Source organism: Solanum lycopersicum, chromosome 11, assembly GCF_036512215.1.
Source record: "Solanum lycopersicum chromosome 11, SLM_r2.1".
NCBI lineage: Eukaryota > Viridiplantae > Streptophyta > Magnoliopsida > Solanales > Solanaceae > Solanum > Solanum lycopersicum.
Window position 1 is genome coordinate 57,417,137 of NC_090810.1, and position 23,494 is coordinate 57,440,630.

At 32.9% G+C, this 23,494-nt stretch overlaps 3 protein-coding genes across 4 annotated transcripts; 2 read left to right on the plus strand and 1 right to left on the minus strand.

The window, feature by feature from the left end:
• Positions 1 to 223: 223 nt before the first annotated feature.
• Positions 224 to 4,180, minus strand: LOC101259706 (probable inactive purple acid phosphatase 29). Its single transcript, XM_004250925.5, has 4 exons — positions 3,652 to 4,180; positions 2,355 to 2,749; positions 1,774 to 2,224; positions 224 to 601 (listed from the first exon to the last, which is right to left on the minus strand). The coding sequence occupies exons 1-4, from the start codon at positions 3,941 to 3,943 to the stop codon at positions 567 to 569; spliced, it is 1,173 nt and encodes a 390-aa protein (XP_004250973.1). The 5' UTR covers positions 3,944 to 4,180; the 3' UTR covers positions 224 to 566.
• Positions 4,181 to 10,469: 6,289 nt separating this feature from the next.
• On the plus strand, positions 10,470 to 15,761 carry LOC101260010 (CRS2-associated factor 2, chloroplastic). The gene is made up of 6 exons (XM_004250926.5): positions 10,470 to 11,274; positions 12,655 to 12,782; positions 12,907 to 13,132; positions 13,875 to 14,002; positions 14,488 to 14,641; positions 15,210 to 15,761. The coding sequence occupies exons 1-6, from the start codon at positions 10,629 to 10,631 to the stop codon at positions 15,617 to 15,619; spliced, it is 1,692 nt and encodes a 563-aa protein (XP_004250974.1). The 5' UTR covers positions 10,470 to 10,628; the 3' UTR covers positions 15,620 to 15,761.
• A 586-nt stretch (positions 15,762 to 16,347) lies between these two features.
• On the plus strand, positions 16,348 to 22,895 carry LOC101260302 (uncharacterized). Of its 2 annotated transcripts, none has more exons than XM_004250927.5 (9): positions 16,348 to 16,668; positions 18,930 to 19,275; positions 19,749 to 19,782; positions 20,066 to 20,281; positions 20,691 to 20,780; positions 21,809 to 21,874; positions 21,960 to 22,051; positions 22,155 to 22,202; positions 22,387 to 22,895. In XM_004250927.5, exons 2-9 carry the CDS (start codon positions 18,959 to 18,961, stop codon positions 22,511 to 22,513), a joined length of 990 nt encoding a protein of 329 aa, XP_004250975.1. In that variant the 5' UTR covers positions 16,348 to 16,668; positions 18,930 to 18,958; the 3' UTR covers positions 22,514 to 22,895. The 2 variants fall into 2 exon arrangements, with proteins under 2 accessions (XP_004250975.1, XP_010313301.1); XM_010314999.4 differs by having other exon boundaries at positions 16,355 to 16,668; positions 19,749 to 19,807; positions 20,070 to 20,281; positions 22,387 to 22,696.
• Positions 22,896 to 23,494: the final 599 nt, after the last annotated feature.

Here is a 23,494-nt window from a genome sequence, read left to right on the forward strand (position 1 = left end):
CTCCCAAGTTAGGGGGTAAGGTCTACGTACATACCACCCTCTCTAGTATGTTGTTGATGTGAAAGCGTAGAGCCAAAAGCTAACTCTATGCTCGGTAGCTACTAGAAGTTGCACTGCTGCTCGACTATATGACTCAGTTGGAAGTCAAATGGAACTTACAATACCATATGTCTCAAATAGAATAATCATATGGAAAAAAAATATGAGAAAGGCACAACATCGGTACAACAGAATAGTTCACGTTTTTCTAGTACAACAGCAAACATACAACAACAATAAATCTCGGGAGGATAAAGTGTACACGTACCTTGCCCTACTTGAGGAAGTAGAGAGGCGAGTTTCGAACTATATCAATCTTTCTTTACTACATAAGTGGGTCCTTATCTCATTCTCTGAATGTGACCTACATATATATTGCTTGCTCCTACATCACCTTTAACATTACACATTAACTTTTGACCCTAAGTAAATAACCCATACAACAAGTATAAACCTTTCCAGTAGATGCAAGTTGAAGAATAGGCTTCTGCTACCAATTTGTGATCATGCTTCAGTAATAAAATTCTTTAGTGGTGACCGATAGGCTTTTTTCTACGAGCACCTGTCGAAAGAAAATCCATACACGTTAACAAACATAACGTAATACAACATTCACTGGACTTACTAAATCTGCTATCGTCAAAACCAACACAACATATGGGGGATTTTACGTATTAGCAAATGTATGCAAAAGAGTAACTAAAGTCTAAAGATAAACAAAGCACTGCTCCACATAACAACACCTTCATTATTCTTCATCATGTAACAATTCCTACATGATTATATCACTGTATAAGCAATTCTTGCATTATAATACCTACATAACTAGTTTACAAACTAAACAACCTCTAAACATACTAACACATTAAGATACTTCCGTTTTTTGACTAATCTAGAAGCTAAAATAGTAGTCCTCTGAAGAAAGAATGGAAAAGTTTAGTCATTTCACTTTAAGAAACTAAAGATGGGCTCAAAAGTTTGCAGTATAAAACAAATCATTTTGCAAACTAGGGGCGTTGGTTTCCTGTATAGCAAACTCAATCTTTTGTGTTAATCAGACTATATCTAACAGTTAATATTTTAAATTTATTGTGGAAAAAGTTAAAATCTGATAGAGATTTCTATGTACTGAAGATGATAGACAACATATATAATAGCAGCTCCTACTAAAACAAGAAGCTTTTCCAAGGAAAACCAAATACACCAATCATGCAGATGCTGCCTCCTCCTCTCACATTAAAAAAACAAATAGAACATGCTTGAATGCCACAAGGTCACATGGTTAATTTAAACTAAGTACTTGAATGAATTTCTACTCTTTAATCCTTTGATAGCTACTGAGTAACATACCTCTATGTATCAGTTTGGAAAACGAAAAATACAGATAGTCGACAAGAGCATATGCAGATACTTAGTTACTTTCATAGTTATATACATAGAGTCGGTCCTTAAAGTGACGTAAGGGTGCTGAGGAGCATATACAATGTTTATTGAACACAATTTCTTCACTAAACCACATGCAGCATACTAAAAGATCTAATGCTCAGTTTGCATTTAGAACATAGCTCATATGAAAGAGCAATAGAGAATATCAGCACACACTGACTGAACACCAGTACCAAACAGTTTTACGAATCGATCCAACTAAATTAACTGAAAAGTAACATTAGAATTATAATATTACTTGGGACAGCCCAAAGCCTGAGATGAGAAGTTACATTCTCAGAACCTTACCGGCAGACCTCTTGCTCCAAAGAACCTGAGTATCGATGGTTGTAAGATGTTCATCATCAAGTCGCTTCCATGTTTTAATAGATTTGACATCTCCCCACCCTCCTTTCCCTGTTTTTTCCAAAGATGCTACTACCATCCTTGCCCTCCTTGACCATCCAGCCTTCCCATAAGCGTGATATCCAAATCCTCCAGCATAGCAAAGATTTATGTCCATCAACTTGCCACAAAAATCATTTATGTGATCATGGCCAGCAAATGCTGCCTTTACATCACCACTTTCCACCATAGTGGTGAAGAAACCTGAATTTATTGAAGCAGAGCTTATGCCTTCTTGTCTAACCCCTGTGAAGTTTGATGAGTCAAAACTTGCATATTCAGGAAGTGGAATATGAAAGTAAGCAAGTCCTGGAGCAGGAGCCTTCCTAGCATTTGAATCGTGCAGGTAAGTTTTCTGCATTTGAAAGATTAATTGAGTTAGTGTCAATGCTCACAAGTTAAGAGATACAGTGACTAATATATATTTTTTGAGCAAGAAGAGACAATCGATTAATATAATAGCACCAAAACAGTAAATGTGGCACCTTAAGCTTCCTAGAGGTGCGTTGAAACCAGAACTGTTGAGAGGGTTTAATCCAACCATAACCAGGGATGGATGGAACAGTAGAGTAATCTCCACTGTCAAGGAAATACAGATTGAGAACGGACTTATTAGTCAGCTCGGAACCCTCAGTCCCATGGACTTCCAGATTATAATTCCCAAAACCATCAATATCAGGAACGTCGGGAGGATTCAATTGAGATAAAGTACTTTTCATGCCAATGATATGTTTCATCACGCCTTCCCTTGAGAGTGTAGATTCCTGGTCATGATTTCCTAGTACTGCAGCCCATGGTATGTTTGAAGATATTGCAGGAGCAAAAGCAGCATCCATGGAATTTACAGGATCTGTAGCATCAGATCCAAATATGTTGTCCCCTGCCATGGTTAAATTGGTTTAATAAAAGGGAAGGTTCAAACACAGTCAGTAAAGGGCAAAGCTTAGGGACGAAATTTTGATGTAATATTATTGAGCTGCTATTAAGAGGATACTTTTAAGTACTTAGATTTCAGAAAGAATTCAAATTGATAATTGTTCTTCTGTTTGAGTTCTTTGACTTTTGAGTTCAATCTGTTTCTGCGAAACAGCTCAAAATGCACTTCAATCCCTTGCAGTTACTCAAAACAAATACGTAATTAATCAATTTAAATGCATCTAGTTCAGAAATTTTACAAACTTACTGACAATAACCGAACTCAAACAACATCAAAATTCGAGATAAGTGTAAATATTCACACTCACTCCATTTCGTGAGCAAAGCCAATAACACTTAATGACAATAATCAGTCTAGCCTGTTTGGCCAAGCTTCTGAGAAGCCAAAAGTGAAGTTTCTTTTACAAACATATGTTTCAGCAAATCAAGGCGTTTGACAAAGCTTTTAGAAAACAAACAAGTGTCTTCGAGAAGCTCAAAAAATCAGCACCTCTCGAGAAACCTTACTTATTTTGGATGCTCAGCTGGAGTACTTTTTTTAAATGACTACGGTGTCCATGCCAGCTTTTGGACGCCTAGACTAATTCACCTCCCACCAGCAATAGGCACAACATGTACCTCATCACTCTCAACCACTTCATCAACCACTAGACTACATCCAATTCTCAGTCTGAGTACCTTTTCGAAAATTACTTTTAACAAATGATCTATGCAGTACAAATCAGGTCTATCATGAAAAAAAAACTCGTACAAGTGCATCAACAACCAAACACAACGCAAGGTATGAACATCAACTACAAAAATCGAAGAGACAGAGCGCGCGCGCGCGAGAGAGTGTGTGTTTACCGGTGAACACGATGAGATGAGGTTTCTCGGCGTGAATCATCCTGAAAATGAAATCCGTAGTATTGAGATCGGAACACGAAGACATCTGCTTCGGCAACACATCTTCACACGGCGTCGTTTTTCCATCTCCGTAGTGCATATCCGCCACCTGCAAAATCCTAAACTCACCATTTTTTCCGTCGAATCTCAACTTCGCTAGCGGATTAACAACTCCTCCAAATGCTTTACACAGTTGAAATGAGCTGAGAAATAGAAGCATTAGAATTAATTTTCTCAAATTCGAAATCTCCATAGCTGTAACAATCCTCACACTTCTAAGCTTTTTTTTTAAGAAAAACAGAGAAGGAGCAATAATAACGAGGAAGTACTTCTTATGATGGACCCATAATAAATAGATATTACTTTTTCGGATATAATTTAATTATTTAATAGATAAATAATAATAAAAACGGTAAAATAAATATTTAAAATTAAATTATTATTATTTAAATAATGTAAAAATGTAACTTTTTTAATACAAAAATATAGTATTTGTTATTTCAAAATATATCACCGATATATATACATACAACTTACAAGTGATAATATTAAGAAAAAAGATTTTTTTTAATTATATAAATAATATAATTTCTTTTTTTTTTTTAAATAATCACGAGATGAGGTTTGTTTAATTTTTGTCGGATTCTATGGAATTGTCATTATTCTCAATCTTGTCAGTTTACTCGTGTAGTATGTCTAATTTAATAACTTTGGTTAAAGTTGAATTGATTAATTAAAATAAAATTTAGTTCAAAGAGTGGAATATGATACTAAACTTTGAAAAATATCGCATGATTTAATTATATATTTTAAATATATATATATATATATATATATATATATATATAAAATATTATATAATTATAAATAATAATATATATAAATATAAAAAAAAAATCACGAGATGGTTTTTTACACGGATTCTCTCGTTATGAGGCAAGACTCGCATGTCTGTCAATTCGGTGGAATAATCCAATACTCAAAATTCTCAATCTTGTCAGTTTACTCGTGCTAAACTAGAAAATTATTTTATTTTATATATTTTTATTGGGGCAACTTTAACATATAAAAATAAAAAATTTATAATTATATGCTATATAGCAAAATTTGCATAATTGCGTTCCATAACAAACATAAAAACTGTATAATTCGCTATACATATATAATTAAAGCAAATTGTATAAAACAAGAAAGAGAAAGACAATTGGACAGAGAATTGTATAAGAACGAAATGTATAAAACGAATTGTATTATAATAAGTGTATAAAATGATTATATACAATTTGAATTTGTATGAAATGAGAAAGACAAAAGAGACTTGACAAGGAATATACAATTGAATCGAATTGCATAAAACGAGAAAGAGAAAAAATAGATAAATTTTAAAATTGTATAAAATGAGATAGAGAGAAAGACAAAAGAAACTGAGGAGAGGAATATTTTTATTGTATAATCATAAGTGTATAGGACGAAAATAAATGTACTTGCATGTATATACACAATTTTCTCACGCTTTATACAAACAGAAACGCAATTTATACATTTCGCTTCTGTTTGTATAAGTGAGAAAGACGAGGGTGGCGAGTGAGATTTGGGAGAGTGGCGAGCGAAATCTGGAAGAAGGGAGAGAGGGGAACAAAAATATATGTATGTATACAATTTTCTCTGTTTTATACAATAGAAACAATTTTTATACACTTGTGTTTGTATAAAAAGTGAGGAATTGAGCGAGAGATTGGAGGAGAGTGGCGAGCGAGATATTTGAGAGAGAGGCGTCTGACAATTTTTTGCAGACATTTGTTATGGAACACAATTAAATCAAACCCTAGCTACTCCATTTATTTTAGGTTATTAATTTACTATTATATATAACTTTTCGTTTTTATTATCATATAAGAAATGTGAATAAGAAAGCACCTCTTCGTCAACATTTACTTGAGTTTTATATTCATTTATGGCCCGTTCCAATGGTCATTGAACACATAAAGGTAAGTTTTCCGCATTTATTTTCTAACGGGCCTATTTCACTTGCGACAGTTCTGTTGCCAATTTTAAGTTTTATCACATACTCTCTCCGTTTATTTATATTTGTCGTGATTTTTTTTTTTAAAAAATATAAATTATAAGAATTTTAATTAATATTTTATGATATATTTTTTCGACATAATAATATGTAAAAAATTATAATTTATATACTTTTCGTGTAGTTTCTAATTATTTAAATTTTCTATGCTATCTCACTTATGAGCAAAATATATTAATAACAATCTATACTAATTTTCAAAAATACATAATATATAATATTAAAATAACTTTATCCTTGTTGGGCCCAGACAACGCCTGAACTTTCTTATATATCCATATTAGATTCTGATTATCTTGGATCTGTTTCACGTATGATTTTATTCTGAGTGAAGCGCTCTCCCTACTAGGGAATTTTCATATCCAAGATTAGCATCTAGGGAAAAGAGTGAAATATACTTATGAACTATTGGAAATGGATCAAATATTTTCCGTTTGATTTTGGGGTTAAAAATATCCTTACTGTTAATGTATAGCTCACCTTACCTCACAAAACTAACAAGTACCTTGTCAATCAACGCATAATTATTTATTCATTTAATGTAATAAAATTGTAAATTTGAATTATTTATAGCTCATGTCTCTTTATCTACTTGTAACTTCTAATCTTAAATATTATTCATAACTTTTGTATGTTGCATTTTTCATATTCTTATAATATTTAATTTGCTCTATTATAATAAACAAATATAATAACAAAGACATAACAAAAATTTAAAAGTGTTTTTACGATATCAACATTTGTGTAGTAACTCTACAAAAGATACAGGAAATTTAAACATATAAAATATCTTCAACGTAATACAATATATTGTTATTTCAACATATTACCTCTTATTCAATTTAGTTTGTACTTAAAAATATGTAAAAAAATATATTATATTTTGTGTGTTTTAAAAATTTAAACAATTTATTATGTTGCAGATGAAAAAAAATATCAATATTATCTTATTTTCTCAATACTAATTTAAATATAAATATTATATATTATATCTTATGAATATTTCGTATAACTGCGTAAACGCGATTTTTTCACGAATCTATATATATATAAATCTGAATATGAAAGTGCTGATGTGGCAGCCCTCATAGGCTAGCATTAGAATTTATATATTTTTATCTTTTTTTAAAGATCTTTTTCTCTTATTCTTATCTTGATATATTAGTTAAATTAAATAAATATCCTCTATTGATCATTTCTCTTTGAATTCCTCCATTAATTCCTTTATTATTTTAGATATATATACGTTACAGTTTATCCCTTTAAATATTTAAACCTTTCTGTATTCCTTCTTAAAAGTATTACTAAATTATAATTAAGACACTAATGACCAATATAAGTTACAATTGTAGGTATTGATTACTCCATTACTCTTTTAATTTGTTTATTCAATAGTTAAAAGTTTATGGATTACTATAAATACTAAAATCGTGTCATCTTCACCAATGCAAGAATTTTTTTTTTTTCCATTCTTCATGATATTTATACTAAAGTACATCACTTTAGTTATGTCTAATTTTATAATATATAGTTTATTTGTTACTAACTTTTACAATGTGGAAGATAAGATGAGCATTTGACAATTTTGGGAATTCAAATTCAATGAGAGCAATATCTAATTTGTGTTATCAAGGTACATCACTTTGATTATGTCTAATTTTTTATATATAGATTCTGTGACTAACTTCTATTGTTAACACTTAACAGTGTGGACGAGTAGACGAGTATATGACAATTTTGTGAATTCAAATTCAATTTTGATGATTACAATATTTCACTCATGTTACTTTTTTTATTTCAGTTTGTTTAATGTCTTTTATTTACAATATTTTTTTTGTTCTTTTTTTTATTGTTTTTTTCTTCATTATTGATGATTTTAGTGTACTTATTATTTTGCGCATATTTTTTAAAAAATAATCTTTATTGTTTATAATGGAAGACAAGATGAACATATGACAATATTTAGGTATTTAAGTTTAACTTTCATAAAACTCGCAAGGAAAAAAAACCCTAAATTAATGTTTATGTCCATCAATCTTCAAATGGTGTACTGAACTTTGAGAGTGTGTACAAATTGAATAATTAGAGGCTAGGATAATTTTCTTTGGTATTCCTATAAAGATTATTTTGTTTATTTGTTTAATTTTAATTTATTTTAATTTTCTTTGGTACTCCAACAAGGATTCTTTGATTAATTTATCTAATTATAATTTATTTTTATACTAAATAATATTATTGAAATTTCAGGTATATTAATTTTAACTTTGAAGATTTGAATTGTTTTGTTCATTATCTTTCAAGATTTTTTTATGGTTTCAACATTGTATATATTTTATTTTGAATAATGAAATCAATTTTGAGGATTAGGAAATTTCACAATTTTATTTATGTTTACCTTTTAGGATAATTTAGAAATAGTAACTAAAATATAGGTAAGTTTAAAGTTGTATTTTAGTTAATACATATATATAGTTTGAGTTTAATTTATTTAAATACTTTATATTATTTGTCTAATAGAGACTATTTATCTTTCAATCTATTCATTTTTATATAAATAATAGGCAGTATATTATAATCGTAGTAAAATTAGTCAAGATAGAAAATGATTTACAAACATTTCATAATCTAAGATTAGTAAAAGATGGGGAAAAAAATTCATTACTAAAGAAAAGAAAAATAACTTTTGAAGGAAAAAAATAGATATTAGAAAAAAAAATTACATTAAGCTTATTATATTATTAAATTAAATTTAAATTTCATAAAGAGTTCAACTTATTACATTAAATTTATTTTTCTTATTAAAATAAAGAGAATAAATTTAAGATTTTTTTTCATAATTTCAAAAATTCTTAAGCAATTTCAAATTACAAAAGATATAAAATTTAAGTATTAATAATAAACTTAATTAAGACTTAAAATTTGATATATTTGGATTAAAGACTATAAAGAATCTTTAGAAATATATTTAGTAATCAACTATTCAAAAAATTAATTATTTAACAAATTTAACGAGCAACTTTTGATCGCGCGAAGCGTGGCTAAGTTCACTAGTAAATATAAATTACAAAAGCATTCTCTATTATCTATATAAGTAGACAAGTTTTAATTGACATTAATGGATCACTACATAACTTATAGTTTAAACTCTAAATAAATACAATTTCTAAAAAATAGATTAATTAAATTAATTATTTTGTATTTCCTACATAAAAATATATTTGTAATTCTCTTTCACTTGCGTAAATAAATATTAGAGTTGTGATTATTATTAATGAAATTAATTTTCCCATTATGCTATTTTACTTTAATATCGAATATCATTAACTTATATATTTAACTAGTATATTTCACTTTTTGATTCAAACGATAATGTTTATGCTTATATGAATTTTTTTTTACATGAATTTAGGAAAAAATAGAATATCATTATTTATAAAGAAGTAAAAAATTCATAATAAAAGAGTATAATAAACATTTTAAAGACATAATTAGGATAAAAGGAGGAATTTATTATTGTTCAAAGTTGAAGGAGAATTTGATATCAAAGTAAAATGGAGGTGAAAAAATTTTCTCCCATTAAAATAACAAAAAATACTAGTAAGATCCAAGAATATTTACTAATAGTACTACCGTTTGGAAAAATAATTAAATAACGCTCGACTATCTACTAAACTTCCACCTCAATTCTCGTCACTCATATCCTTCAATCTAGAATCATATCCCCAGTAAGTCATATGTGTGTCAAGTCCTCTCCAATCATCTCACTCAATACTTTTCGATCTATTTTACCTATCTTAAAATTCTCCATAGCCAACCTTTTGTATCTCTTCAGTAGAGTATTCGTGCATCTTCTCTTCACATGTTCCAACCATCTCAATCTCACCTATATATATATATATATATATATATATATATATATATATTTGTTCTTCATCTTACCTCTCCTAATATACACAACCATCTCAACATCCTTATTTCAGTTTCTTGTATCTCCTAGATGTACAAATTCTTACGTGGAGTACGTATATAAAAAATATTATCCTAAAAATATTTTTATAAATATTACGAGAGACGAGAATGAGTGTGGGATGATAGAGATGAATAGGGCTGTGTATCGGCCGGTTCGGTTCGATTTTGAAGTTCATCGGATTGGCTTATTGGTTATCGGTTTGTAGTGATGCTAACCGTTATAGAACCATTAAGATATTAGCTTATCGGTTATTGGTTTATCGTTTTTAGATTGTTATCGGTTTAACCGTTAAGATTTGACCCAAAAGAAAAAATATTGAAAATCACTTAGAAACAAGGTGACAAACCAAATAAACCATGCACTTGAGTTCACAAGTTACATCTTGCTCAAAAGCAAACACTTTTACATCGTAGAATAATCAAGTGTTTGAGACAACCAAAAATCAAAGTAGGAAATTAAACTCTAGGTCGAGGACTTTATATACAAAATGGTATAAATATAAATATTTAATTTATAATCGGGTTATCGGTTAATCCGTTAAGAAAAACTTTAAACCGTTAAGAGCCGATAACCCAATAACAAAAAAAATTAAAACCGTTATTAAAACCACTAAACCAATAATCCAATACTATAAACCAATAACTTTTTTATCGGTTTCGGTTCGGTTTTGAAAAGACGAAGAACCAAAGTAAAACAACTCTAAACCTTGAGGACCATTTTGTTCTTTTCTCAAAAAATCTCCTCTACCAAAAAGATTTGCTCATCATCTTCCTTCCCTCTCTCATCTTTGCAACACAAAAAAACCAGAAAACACTTTGCTACTTCCATCTTCTTCACCACCACCCACCCCCATTGAACAACAAAGCTTTGTACTTTGCTCATACAATGACAATTCTAGCAATGTCACTACCAAAACCCAATCTTTTCTCTAATCTTCCCACTACCCCACCCCCTACCCACAACCCCAACTCAACCCCACCACCTCAACCACCCATCCCCATACCCAAATACCCGAAGAAGAAAAACCCCAATTCCTCAAAACCGGAAAAAGACCCGGTTCCAGCTTTCAAAACCCACCATCACAACTCCAAATACCACAAACCGGTTAAACCGGGTCAAGTAATCACCGAAGACGGCGACCGTTCCGTCGTCGTTAAAGATTCCGGCGTTTCATATCGTCTCCCTGGTGCCCCTTTTGATTTCCAGTTCAGTTACTCTGAAACTCCGAAAGCAAAACCGTTGGCTATTCGTGAACCGGCTTTTTTACCTTTTGCTCCTCCGACTATGCCTAGACCGTGGACAGGGAAAGCACCCATGAAGAAAGCTAAGAGAAATATTAAGCTTTTTGAGCCATTGTATCCTCAAATGCAGAGTGATGATGATGGGGGTAAGCGCTATGAAATGTTGAGGGCGTATGAGCTGGGGGTGTTTGAAGGAAAGCCAAAGAAGGTGTTGGGTGCTCCATTGACAAAGATGGAAATTCAAGAGCTTTTGAAACATTGTATAGCTAGTAATCGACAGGTTAACATTGGTAAGTTTATTTTGGACTTTTAGGGATTGCACTTGTTCTGTATTTGTTCTACTTGAACAGAGGGCAGAAGGTTAGTTAGATAGTTAAGCGTTGTCTCACTTATCCTTCCGTACCATTAGTCGCACTATTACTCTTGTAGTTTCTTGTTTGAGACTGAGTTTGGTTACTATACGTTGTTTTTTGTACTTTAATTATTGTATTATGTTGTTTTGAATTACTGTTCAGGATGATTTGTGAGTCCGTCAATAGTATTTTGCCTTGGCTTCTTCATTTCCGTTATTTGCTTTTTCTTTTTACTGCTTGGATTGTTTCTTTACCTTGTGCTAAGGGTCTAAACAACCTCTATGCCTTCCAAGATAGTGCTTACACTCTACCCCTCCCCATACCCCACTTTGTGGGATTACACTGTATATTTGTGGTCGAACCGAGGGTCTAAAAGAAACAAAATAAGCTCTCTACCTCCGAAGATAGGGTAAGGTATGCATACACACTACCCTCTCCATACCCCACTCATGGGATTTCATTGGCTATGTTGTTGTTCTTGTTGAACTAGCTTCTGTATTTGTTGCTGAATGACTCTCTCTATATGAATTGTTTAGTTCACAGACTAGTTCTTCAAAGATTATAATATAGGGATTCTTTACTAATCAATTGTTTAGTTCACTAGACTAGTAATTATTATGTGTCAGTAATATGTAGGAATATTATGCAGCGAGTAATACTTCATGAATTGTTATGCAAAGATTGTCTGTTTTACTGGAACTTCTTATTTTTAGAAAATATCATCCAGTTATTTCTAATACACGTGTAACTATTCTACATTCTAATCTCGCATAAAATAATGCATAAATTCCGTGTAACTTGTGTGAGTATTATTAATGTGGAATGTTATGCTAGGATTGATTCTGTTTATGTTGTTAACCAAATGACATGTTATTGAGCTAGCTCGATAACGCTAGCTCATTGCAAGTTTCAGCCTCGTTCATCTCGATTTATTGCGTGTCCTCTATTCCCCCTGCCTTACAAGGACTGGAGTACCTAAGGTTGATTAATGGTTTACTTGCATAGCTGACTCAAAATTGATTCGGGATTGTGACATAGTAGATAATTGATTGATTGCTGTTGCAAAACCAACTCAAAACTGTCAAAGTACTGTGGAACGTTGAGCCAATTTTTAGGCAAAGTGTTCTCTACCCCCCACCCACCCCCCTCTTTTGGCGGGTTGATTATATATTGTTGATGGCATCTTATTTTAGGTTAGGAGTTCAGAACAAATTTTCTCCATTTTCCCGTGCATTTGGTACTTAGTTTTTTCTCTCAAATTTTTGAGCTTGGGAGCTTGCACTTTTGAATTTTTAATTGAAGCTTTGAATTTCATAGGTCGGGATGGATTGGTACATAACATGTTAGAGTTAATACATACTCACTGGAGGAGGAATCCTGTTTGTAAAGTTCGATGCTTAGGAGTCCCTACTGTTGATATGAACAACCTATGCCAATGTCTCGAGGTTATCTTTTGATTGAACGTTGTTGAATTGTTTCGTTATTTTTGTTCTTTGATTAAATTTTGTTATATATTCTAAAACATTTTACGTCTTGCCATCTACTGATCTACATGTTCAACATTATTAGGAGAAGACTGGCGGAAAGATCATACATAGAGTGGGTGGTGTAGTTTATCTCTTTCGGGGAAGGTACTATGACCAGCATACACGTCCAAAGTACCCACTGATGTTATGGAAACCAGCTACACCAGTTTACCCAAAACTTATACAGGAAGCACCAGAAGGACTGACCAAAGAAGAGGCTGATGAGTTACGAATCAAGGGAAAGAAGCTACCCCCTATCTGTAAATTGGGTACTTGATCTTATATGCTTTTAGCTAATTTTACATTTGAGCTCAGTCTCTGATTTGGGTATTGCATGTAAATGAGGTTATATACAGTAACATATGTGCAATATTTTTGGTCACACGCAACTGATGGCAGAACATCTGAACATGTTGAAACATCTTTATCCAGCTCCTTTTGCTTCTTAGTTCCTGACTACTAGCTAATTGTGGTTGCTTGAGAGAGTTTTATAAAGCTTTTGTTTTTTCAGCAATTGAATAGATTCCGAAACTTAAATCTTATTTTCCAATCTGAGAACTGTGAAATTAGGTCTTAGGTCTAACTCACACCCGAAAAGCTAGCTCAAAGGGAGGACTGCCCAAGCCTTATAAGGAGTCCATCCATCTCAACCACCGATGTGGGACTTTTGTCATTCTTTAACAAGAACCTAGAAAGTAGAAACACTCTGTAGGTGGATTTTCAAAATCTAAATGATACATGTTTTTGTTATATAAACAAAGTAAAACACAAGGTCCTCCAATTTCATCTGTGACCTGTCTGTTTAACTAGGAATGTTCAATGTGCTGTTTCTCTTTTCTATTTTTCTTTTTAAAACGACTTCATGTGCATTGTCTGTGGTTATCATCTGTTTCTGTGCTTTCCAGCTAGTGGTAAAGTTTTCACCTTTGTATATATGTAGAACATTAAACTCCAATTGCACTTTCTTGTGTTCTCATTAGTTTTGAAGAACTTGCGTATCTTCCTCTGCAGCGAAAAACGGAGTCTACCTTACGCTAGTGAGAGACGTGAGAAGTGCCTTTGAAGCTTGTCCATTGGTGAAGATTGATTGCCGGGGTATGCATGCAAGTGATTATAAGAAGCTAGGAGCTAAGTTAAAGGTTTTACTTATTGTTCTTTTTATTCTTTAATTATAACAATTGCTTGATTCTTATATTGCAGTCTAGTTCCCTGCATAACTTTGGCTTCTGTCAATTAGGTCTCAGCATATGCATCTTGAGCAATGAATCAGTAAAATATTTCCTTAAGATCTCTCTTACACATTGTTGCGCTACTTTAACAACCCTTCGGAGGTTTCATAATTATATTGCCAAGACAAGTAGCAAGATTAGTTGGATAGGAGCTTGCGCTGTGTTTGGGCATGACTTCCAGTTCAGAAACGCCTAGCCGCCAATCACACAACACCTTGTAGCCTCTCAATACTCTGATTAAGATGAGCAATTTCTAGTAAATTAGAGATTAGCGATTTTCTTGTCTCGAAGCATAACAAAAATTAGTTACATGTTTGATATCCACATTTGGGCATACTTGAACTGTTCAACTTCTCTTACACAAGGTCTACGCTAATTTTTTGTTTCAATGACAGGAATTGGTTCCTTGTGTGCTATTGTCATTCGATGATGAACAGATATTGATGTGGAGAGGAAAAGACTGGAAACCTATGTACGGAAATGGCCCTTCGGCTGTGTCCTCCAGAATTGATGCTGTTGCAGATGAAATAAATACTTCAGGACGCTCAGGTATGCATGAAATACTGGCAAATCCAGGAGGTCGGTCTACTAGGCCACTTCAATTTTTTCTTGCAGTAACTTTGTTTTTCTTGTCTTTTCACTGCTTCTTGCTCTCTTAGATGGGAAACAAATTGGAATTTGGTCCTCTCTAGCTCTGTAAACGGGAGAAAATTTGCTTGTGCGAAACATGTGTGCTTACTTTGAGTCAACTTATGCATGCAACCTGAGCAACTTGCCATGCGCTGATAGTTGTTTAATCTCATTTAAGACAACAGACATCCTACATGTCATACATCTCAAATGCGGAATATGATTATATTTCTTTTGCCTATTCTTGTTGCCTCTCATCAAGAGTTGCAAAACAAAAGAAAAAGATATGAGATGCTGCCAGGTTTTGGCCATGGAATCTAATGATCACTTGTGTCTATATTGCCTAATGTTTCCCTTTGTGCAATAGATAAACTATACTTATATTACATTCAAAATTACCGAACTTTAGACCGTCCTCTTTCTTGCAGACTAAACCAATTCGACAAGCTATAGTATTTATATGTTTTTGTTTTAATCCGAAATGCAGGCACTGCCAAAGATTATTCCAACACACACTTGAGAACACGGCGCACAAGCCCTAAAATGATGTCCCTGTGGAAGAATGCTATTGATTCAGGCAAGGCATTATTGCTAGACGACATTGATCTAAAACCTGATGATCTCTTGAACAAGGTGGAGGAATTCGCTAGCATTTCACAGGCCATAGAGCACACATATCCTGCTCTGGTTTTATCCAGTAAACGCGTCCCTGAACAGTCAGGATCGATGTGGAGAGGCAGTTCCGATGATGACAATGACAGCGACGATGAGATCAGTGATGGTGATCATGAAGATAAATATTACATTAACACCTCATTTGAAGCATTAGAGTCAACAGTTCCTAAAGGATTATTACCAGTTGACTTAATAGTAAAGGAGTTCAGTGATGATGAGTAAATAAGTTGTAAGGAAATAATGTAACCTAAATAGGAAGTCTTATTTAACTTTTTTTTTCTGTTTATTTTGATATTTATCTGTATAGTTGTATAATGTAAACAAGTTGAAAAAAAAAAAAGTTCAATTGCATTCATGTTAAATATATAGAGCCATGTGCACTCAAGAATGTAGCTTAGCGATTAAGGAGAAAAATCGACGATTTTCATGAGATTATGATTGAAATTGCAGTAAAAATAAAAATGACAAAAGATTTCAGGTGTGCATTAATTGACACACAGATATCACCATGATAAAAGAAATTCATAATATGCGAAGTGAGTTTATAATTCATAAATTATATAATGGTAGGACTATAAATGACTATAGTTTCAAAAAGTTAAAAGAAAATTTAGCTATATTATGGAATTTTGGTAGCAAGTACACAATATACACGCACATCGATACAATTCGTTCGTGCCTTTTCAGTTAACATAATATCAATTTGCGGTATATAATTAATATCCGTTCTGTGGATACAACTCTTTCACCGTTAATATTAGTGTGCGATATTAACTAATACCCGCTTCTAAATTACTAATATACGCTTCTGAATACAACTCTTTTGTTGACACCAACGTGATATAACCCGATACAACAAGTTATATGCTCTAAACTATAGCTAATTCAAAAAAAATCTCAATAAAATATGCAGTTGGCTTAAATTGAGATAAATTTTAACTTTTAATTTCATTCATGTCTTTCTTAAAATAGCTTTAGAATAATCTCGATGTTAGTTATTCCACAAAAAAGAATCGAGCAATTTATCGTAACACCGTAAACCCACCCCACCCCCCAAACAATATCCAATTCCCATCATAGTCAAATTTCTTGACTAATATTCTTAAGCATAGTTGAATGGTTTAGAGGGAAAAAAGGTCCTTCCCTCATATAGAACAAACACACAAGAGAAACAAGGAAGGGCCTTTGGTGCAACAAAGGGGGGGAACCAAAATGGAAACAAATCCCTTTCATTTAATCAAACCATTATTTCACATCTTCAGGCCAATAAGGTACAATGTGAATTACCTTAAAGTTTACATGTTTCTCTTTGTTTCCTTTCTTGTTTTATCCCTAGTATAATTTGAACAGAGAAACATAGAGCAGAAATCTCTCTTTCTTTTTTTTTGATAGCATTAGGTTTTAAGACTATCTTTTTTTGTGTGTGGGTTCTTGTTATACCTCCAATTTTGGTTTCTGGGTTTCACCTCTTTTTGATCCTAGACGCTTCTTAGGTGCAGCTCAGAACAAAATAATTGTAAAAAAGATTAGATTTTTTTGATTGATTCATCAAGATTTTTTCTGGGTATATTTTATTGCTTGTGTAAATAGTCAATTTTGTGTTTGGGTGTTTGCTTTGTGCTTGTGTATTTTATTTACCTATTGAAAGGAATATAGCTTCACAAGAGTAAGGTCGACGTACATTCTATGCTCCTCGGTTCCACTTGTGGGGTTACGCGGGGCGGGGTATGTTGGTGTTGTTGATATGAGAGTCAAGAAAATATTCTCAGAATTGACACAACATTTAAAAAATTGTAGTCAATTTTAGTTGGTGGTTGGTTATGTGAGTTTATTCCAAATTTCCTTTTGAAGTATCTTTTAAGGTTTATGTTAAAGTATTTATATTGGCCCACAATCTCGGAATCTGAATTTGCCAAAAGTACCTGTAGATGCATTTATAAGTCGACTTTTGAACCAAACTTTTATATGGTAGTATGAGTGTCTACGGATATGTGGTGTCTAGTGCAGGCATCATGGTGGATTTTCAGAAGATAGAGTCTGTGAAGAGTTGGCCTCGACCTACCACTCAAACAGAGGTTTAGCTTGATAAGCTAAATAAACCTATAATGATAATCAAAATGATAACTTAGAACTTACCTAGTAAAAAGTTTCAACAAAGTAATGATTGAAAAGTTAATTTGATATTGTTACATCTTATCAAAAATAAGTTTGAGAATATTTTAGTGATTTTTTTGAATTAATTTTTAAAAGTTGTAACGAAAAATAGGTTTCCAAAATGAAAAGATTTTTATATGGAGAAGGACAGATGGAATGGAAGGCTTAGCTCACCCAGTGAGCTCGCTCTCTGCCTTCCACGGTTGAGGTCTAACTTTCAAACCCCATCAGTAGCGTATTGGGCAATGCTTTTCTTTTTCTTTTCTTGAATTCAAAACTCTCCCTCCTACTCTTAACCTGACACCTACGCGGTGACAATGTATTTTGCCATGCTTATCTTGTTTCCCTCTTGATATTGTTTTCTGGTTTGTTTTAACAGTGTTAATGTCCTTTTTATGATAGTATAGCAATCTGGCCTACAATCTGCGTTAAGGAACTTCCATCCTTGCTTTTTATTCTGTTCTAGGGTCCTGCATCTGCATCTTGAATTTTTCGTTTTAGCTCAGTACCTTATGGATATCAGGGGTGAAGGTACATGTAATGACGAGGGTTCAATTTGTTGGAAAATTTTACTGTAAAAATAGGATAAAGCTAAACCGTTTTGTGTATAATATGTGTGTTTTTTTGTCTCAATAAGATATATGTGTGTGCTGTTGAATCCTCTTAACATAAGGAAGCTTCTAGTTTAGTGGTTAAGTTGGTTCAAGAATTGTTTCAGGTCATACTTTCTAGTCCTGTTGTATGTTCTTGCATTTTTATTGAATCTCTTGTATAGTATTTTTGGCTCTGACATCGAGGATTTCATAGTGAGTTATAAACCAAAATCATTCCTAAGTTTGTAACGAACTTCTGGTAGATTTCACTTTATACTAAAGCTTAGACTGTTTTGACTCCTTTTTGTAAATTGTAAAGGAGCCTTTAAAAGAGGTTGGTGATCAATTTTTTCTTCTAGTTCTGCAGGATATGGAAAAGGAAAAAGTAATCTTCCATAAAAAAAAATACTCCCTTCGTTTCAAAAAGAATGACCTTCTTTCCTTTTTAGTATGTTTCAAAAAGAATGACCTCTTTCTTTTTTTGGTAATAACTTTCCACGTGGCATGTTTAAGGCCACAAGATTAAAGGGCAATTTTGTACATTTGACATAACTTTAATTTAGAACCACATGATCAAAAATCTTCTTTATTTTCTTAAACTCCGTGCCAAGTGAAACTAGGTCATTCTTTGAGAAACGGAGGGAGTACCATTTTTCAATTTGAGATATCACATAGAGTCTAAAGTTCTTGAATTCTTGCTAGCTGTAGGTTGGTCCACCTTTCAGAAAAAAAAAATATAAACTCAAGCTTTGAACGATTAATGCTTACAATGAGCTTCTTAACAGGATGTTCTAAACATACTTAGTGGCCAGTCATGAGAACAGCCACCGCAAGTTATTGGTTGACGTGGAATTTCTTATTCTTGGGTTTGGGGGTCATCGTACTTGTAGGAATTGCAGCACTCATAATATGGAAGTATGAAGGTTCGCCAAAGTTGGGAATCAAGGAAAGAGATATTAAGGAAAAAAAGGTTGGGTTCTTGTACAAAGACGAAGCTTGGACCACATGTCACAAATCAATCCATCCTGCTTGGCTGCTTGCTTACAGGCTAATTGCTTTCACTTTTCTTCTGTCAATGCTCTCCTCAGATGCTTATATGAATAGTTCAGATATATTCTTTTTCTATACTCAGTAAGGCCATCTCCTTATTACTTCCTCCATATTTCTTCTAGGCTTGATTCTGTTTCGGGGCGCTCTTGCTAACTTGTATCTTTGTTAATATCTCTGAATTCTGTGGGTTATCCTTCCCTAATGGAGTACTACTTCAATCCCTGATCAAGTTCAGGTTTATCTTAAAAGTCGGAATAAATGTGTGCACTTTAATGGTCATGCCATTGCTACCTTTTTAGCTTTTTCTTTTATTATTTGATGCTCATTCATGATTATTTAAAATCCTTAGCTTCTAAAGGATGGATGTCTTATCGATCAAGTTTCCCCTTGATAGAGCTATACTAGAAGCCTAATTATCTCTTGAAGCTTTCAAAATTTAAGAGAATTGTGTTTAATGAATTTCAGTTTTACACGTTCATATACAATTTTACTTGCTCATAGCATGATACTTCGTCTTATATTTTGCTTTTGATAATTCTTTTTGTACTGGACAGGTGGACATTCTCTTTGGTCACTATCTATTTTGGGGTATGTTACTCAGCAATTAAACCAGGTTTACCATTCATTTCAACATATGATCTGTAGGATGTAAATATCTTGAGATCTGCCCTCTAGTTGTTATTTTTCATATAGATACATATACAAAATGAAAATGTTTTTTCCTCATCCAAAGCATAGTAACTATCCCCCTTGCTAAATAGCTCTGGGAATATTCTCTCATTACAACATTATCATCTCTACCCCTTGCATATTTAGTTTCAAATTTCCCTTGTTTTTTTAATTTGGTTATGTTCTCAACGAAATTCTGTAGCTAGGGTCTTCGCTCTCCATCTATGGCTGTATCCAATATCGAAAGGGTGTTAATAGTGCAAAAGTTTGTTGCGTTGATGAAGAGAGAAACGATTCTCCAACTCTTGAGAAGAATGCAAGTTTACCTGGCATATCCAAGGATTTGAGTTCCGTTGAGGAAATTGATGATAGAGAACCGGCAGGTTATTTGGGCTATCTCTTTCAGATAATTTTTCAGGCATGTTCTCTCAAGATTCACTCACATTTGTTTTTATATTTTTCTGATTATGGAGTAAATCAGAACATTTAATTTTATTTTTCATATCTTGCTTTCCTTATACTCATTTATGGCATATTTAACCTATTATGGCCATTTCCTCATTTCTTATAGATATTGAATTTAATATTTTTCAATCTAATTAACTCTATTAACATGTCTTAGGCCTCTAGTAGAAATGCGACTTTGTATTTGTTACTGGTTGATCCGGTTTTATGAGTCGTTTTTACATCACTTCTCATGTCTCGTTATGATCCTCTTTTTCCTAGTTTAAGTTGCTATCTGGAAGGGAAGCTGCACCCTTCAAAGAGGTTCAAGGACATTAACTTGGCTGATTTACTTTTATTTTGATTTTGTTCAAAACTTTTAGGTCTGTGCTGGTGCCGTGGTGCTTACGGATTGCGTTTATTGGCTTCTTATCTACCCGTTTTTCTTGCCCAGTGGTTCCGGATTGCAATTTGTAAGTTCTAAGAACTGTAGTTCCCTTAGTTGAGTCTTATTTCATTATAGTTAACTGGCTTGACTCTATTTCCCTTTTACATTTTTCTTCAATTTGTGGCTTCTGTGTACTCCCCTCTGTTACAATTTGTTTATCTTACTTTTCTTTTGTCTATTTAAAAGGGAACGTCTCTTCCCTTTTTTGGCAACTCTTTGTTTCCAACTTTCCACATGTCATGTTTAAGACCACAAGATTAAAAGGTATTTTGGTACATTGTACATATCTTTAGTTTAGTTTAAGACCACAAAGTTCAAAAGTCTTCTTTACTTTCTTAAACTCCATGCCAAGGCAAAACTTGACAAACAAATTGAAACGGAGTGAGTATTTATTATGCAATACAGCCTGGTCATGCACTGTAGTGCTAAGTCCAGAGTGTTGTTCAGTTATGCTTTGCTACTCAACTTTTTCAATTTTGAGGTCATTAACGACTCACCTCTGGTTTAAAATTTGGCAATTTCTTTTACAATCAAGTATCACTTTTACTTTCTTGATTGTGTGGTTGTTCTCACCCTCCTCGCCTTTGCTTTAGTTTCTGACATATTTCAATATGCATGGGTACTGAAAACTTGAACAGCAGAAAATTCACGGTTGTAATATACTAAATCCTCTTAGAAGATGGAAGTACTTCAACTTCACCATTGTTTACCTATGCATTCGCTACTATTAACTGTGCCGAGTTCTGAAATTTAGGCAAAAGATGTATAATCTACCAGATTTATAATTTACATGAAAAATTCACTGGACTGTTCTTGTATCGATAATTCCACTGCACACGATGATTTGAAAGAACAATTTTACCTGGATTCCTTCATCATTAATTGTGTAACTTGTCAACATGGAAAGGCTTCTCTAATCTAGTGAAAAGTTGAGCAGTGACATCCGCACGTATGTGTAGAGACCATGATTAGTATTTATTTCTGCTTTGCACATAGTTCAAATGATGTTTAACATGTTTTTATCACAAGTTGATTTTCTTCCGATCTATGCAGCTAGTTATTGGTATGCATTCTATCAATGCTATTACCCTGCTTGGCGATGTGATTCTGAATTCTCTAGTAAGTTTGCATTCACAACTGGCTTAAGCTATAAACGTATCCCATGCCCAAACTGTGGCTAACATACTTTCTTGCTTCCTTCCAGCGGTTCCCTTTCTTCAGATTTGCATATTTTGTTCTTTATACATGCACATTTGTCTCATTCCAGTGGCTCGTCCATATGTGTGTCTCAAAGTGGTAATGTTTGCTTATGCCATGCTTTTCGTCATCGTTTTTTCAGAAAGTAAGAGTCATCTAGGCTTATACTGTTACTAATTAGAGTTAACTCTTGTTGCAACAGGTGGCCTTATCCCTTCCTGGATATTTCATACAAATATGCCCCCTTAGTGTATGTGTCCAATTACTCTCATATATACAAAGTTTACATCTACTGAAATGTCTTCCATCAACTAGTTAAGCTTAAAACCTTCATTAACTGCAACTACTGAGATCCGTATGATTAAGATTAAAACCTTCATTGAGTGCAAATAAACGATCATAAGCTTATCGTTTTGCCTCATGTGTAATTGTAGGTACTTGATGGTTGGTGTGGTTCATCTCCCTTGCTATGGTATGTTTGCCTTGGTGATAGCATTGAAGTATTGGTTAGCAAGATTGTTCAAATGGACTATTAGAAAGCTATCTGGAGACAAACAGTGAGTTCAAATACCATTAAACAAGTCAAATAACATTATTATTACTGGCAATGTCTTTTTTTCTTTAAATTCTTAGTGTTGCTCAGATAAATGAGCTAAGCAACACAAGCTATTCTATTCATACATTTTACCCTCACCCCGAGTTCGAGATCATCATGTATATATATATATGTGATTTTTTCTGTTATATCCTCGAAACCATACGAAACTAGAAAGAAAATGGGAATTGTGCCTCTCTTCCTTTACTTGCAGAACCGGTTTTTTTGAGTCTGGTTTGATATGTTGATGTTGTTGCTGTGTTAACTCTCTTGTATAATTACTCGTTGAAGTGAAATCCGCTTCAGCATCAACAGACTCGGAAGAAATGGAAAGAGATTTTACTCCCATATTCTTGAATCTCGTTTGTATATCCTTTTCATATATGATATGTTCTACTTGAGTCGAGGGTCTATGGAGGTTGCATATACACCACCCTCTCCGAACTTCGTACGTAATTGTTGCTTGAATCTCCATGAGTAACTTACCTTCATATTGTCTACTATTCTCAGCTTGTGTTGCAAACCACTAAAGTCTATAACAAAGGGGAAAATATGTGAAGCCTCTTTTAGTCTTTTAGCAAAGATTTAAAAGGCATAAAACATAATTGTATCATTTAAATTTAGCCTGAACTAGTATCTAAATAGACATTTGAACTTATTTAAGATTAAATAAGTAGACACATTTTCGAGCTTTGAAAAATGACATTACAATGTACCATTCAAATAGACAAAACTCTAAAACGAATATTGAAATACTGAGTGGGACACAACATTCTTAATATTCTTCTACATTATGGAGATATTAAGTATCCAATAAAATAATCGAGGTGTAGACAAACAACGAGTCCTATAACAATAACAACATAAGCGTTCAATTGTCAAGAAATATTATCTTCACAAATCGCTCATCGATGAAGCATCCAAATCTTGGCAAAAGTGATGCACTC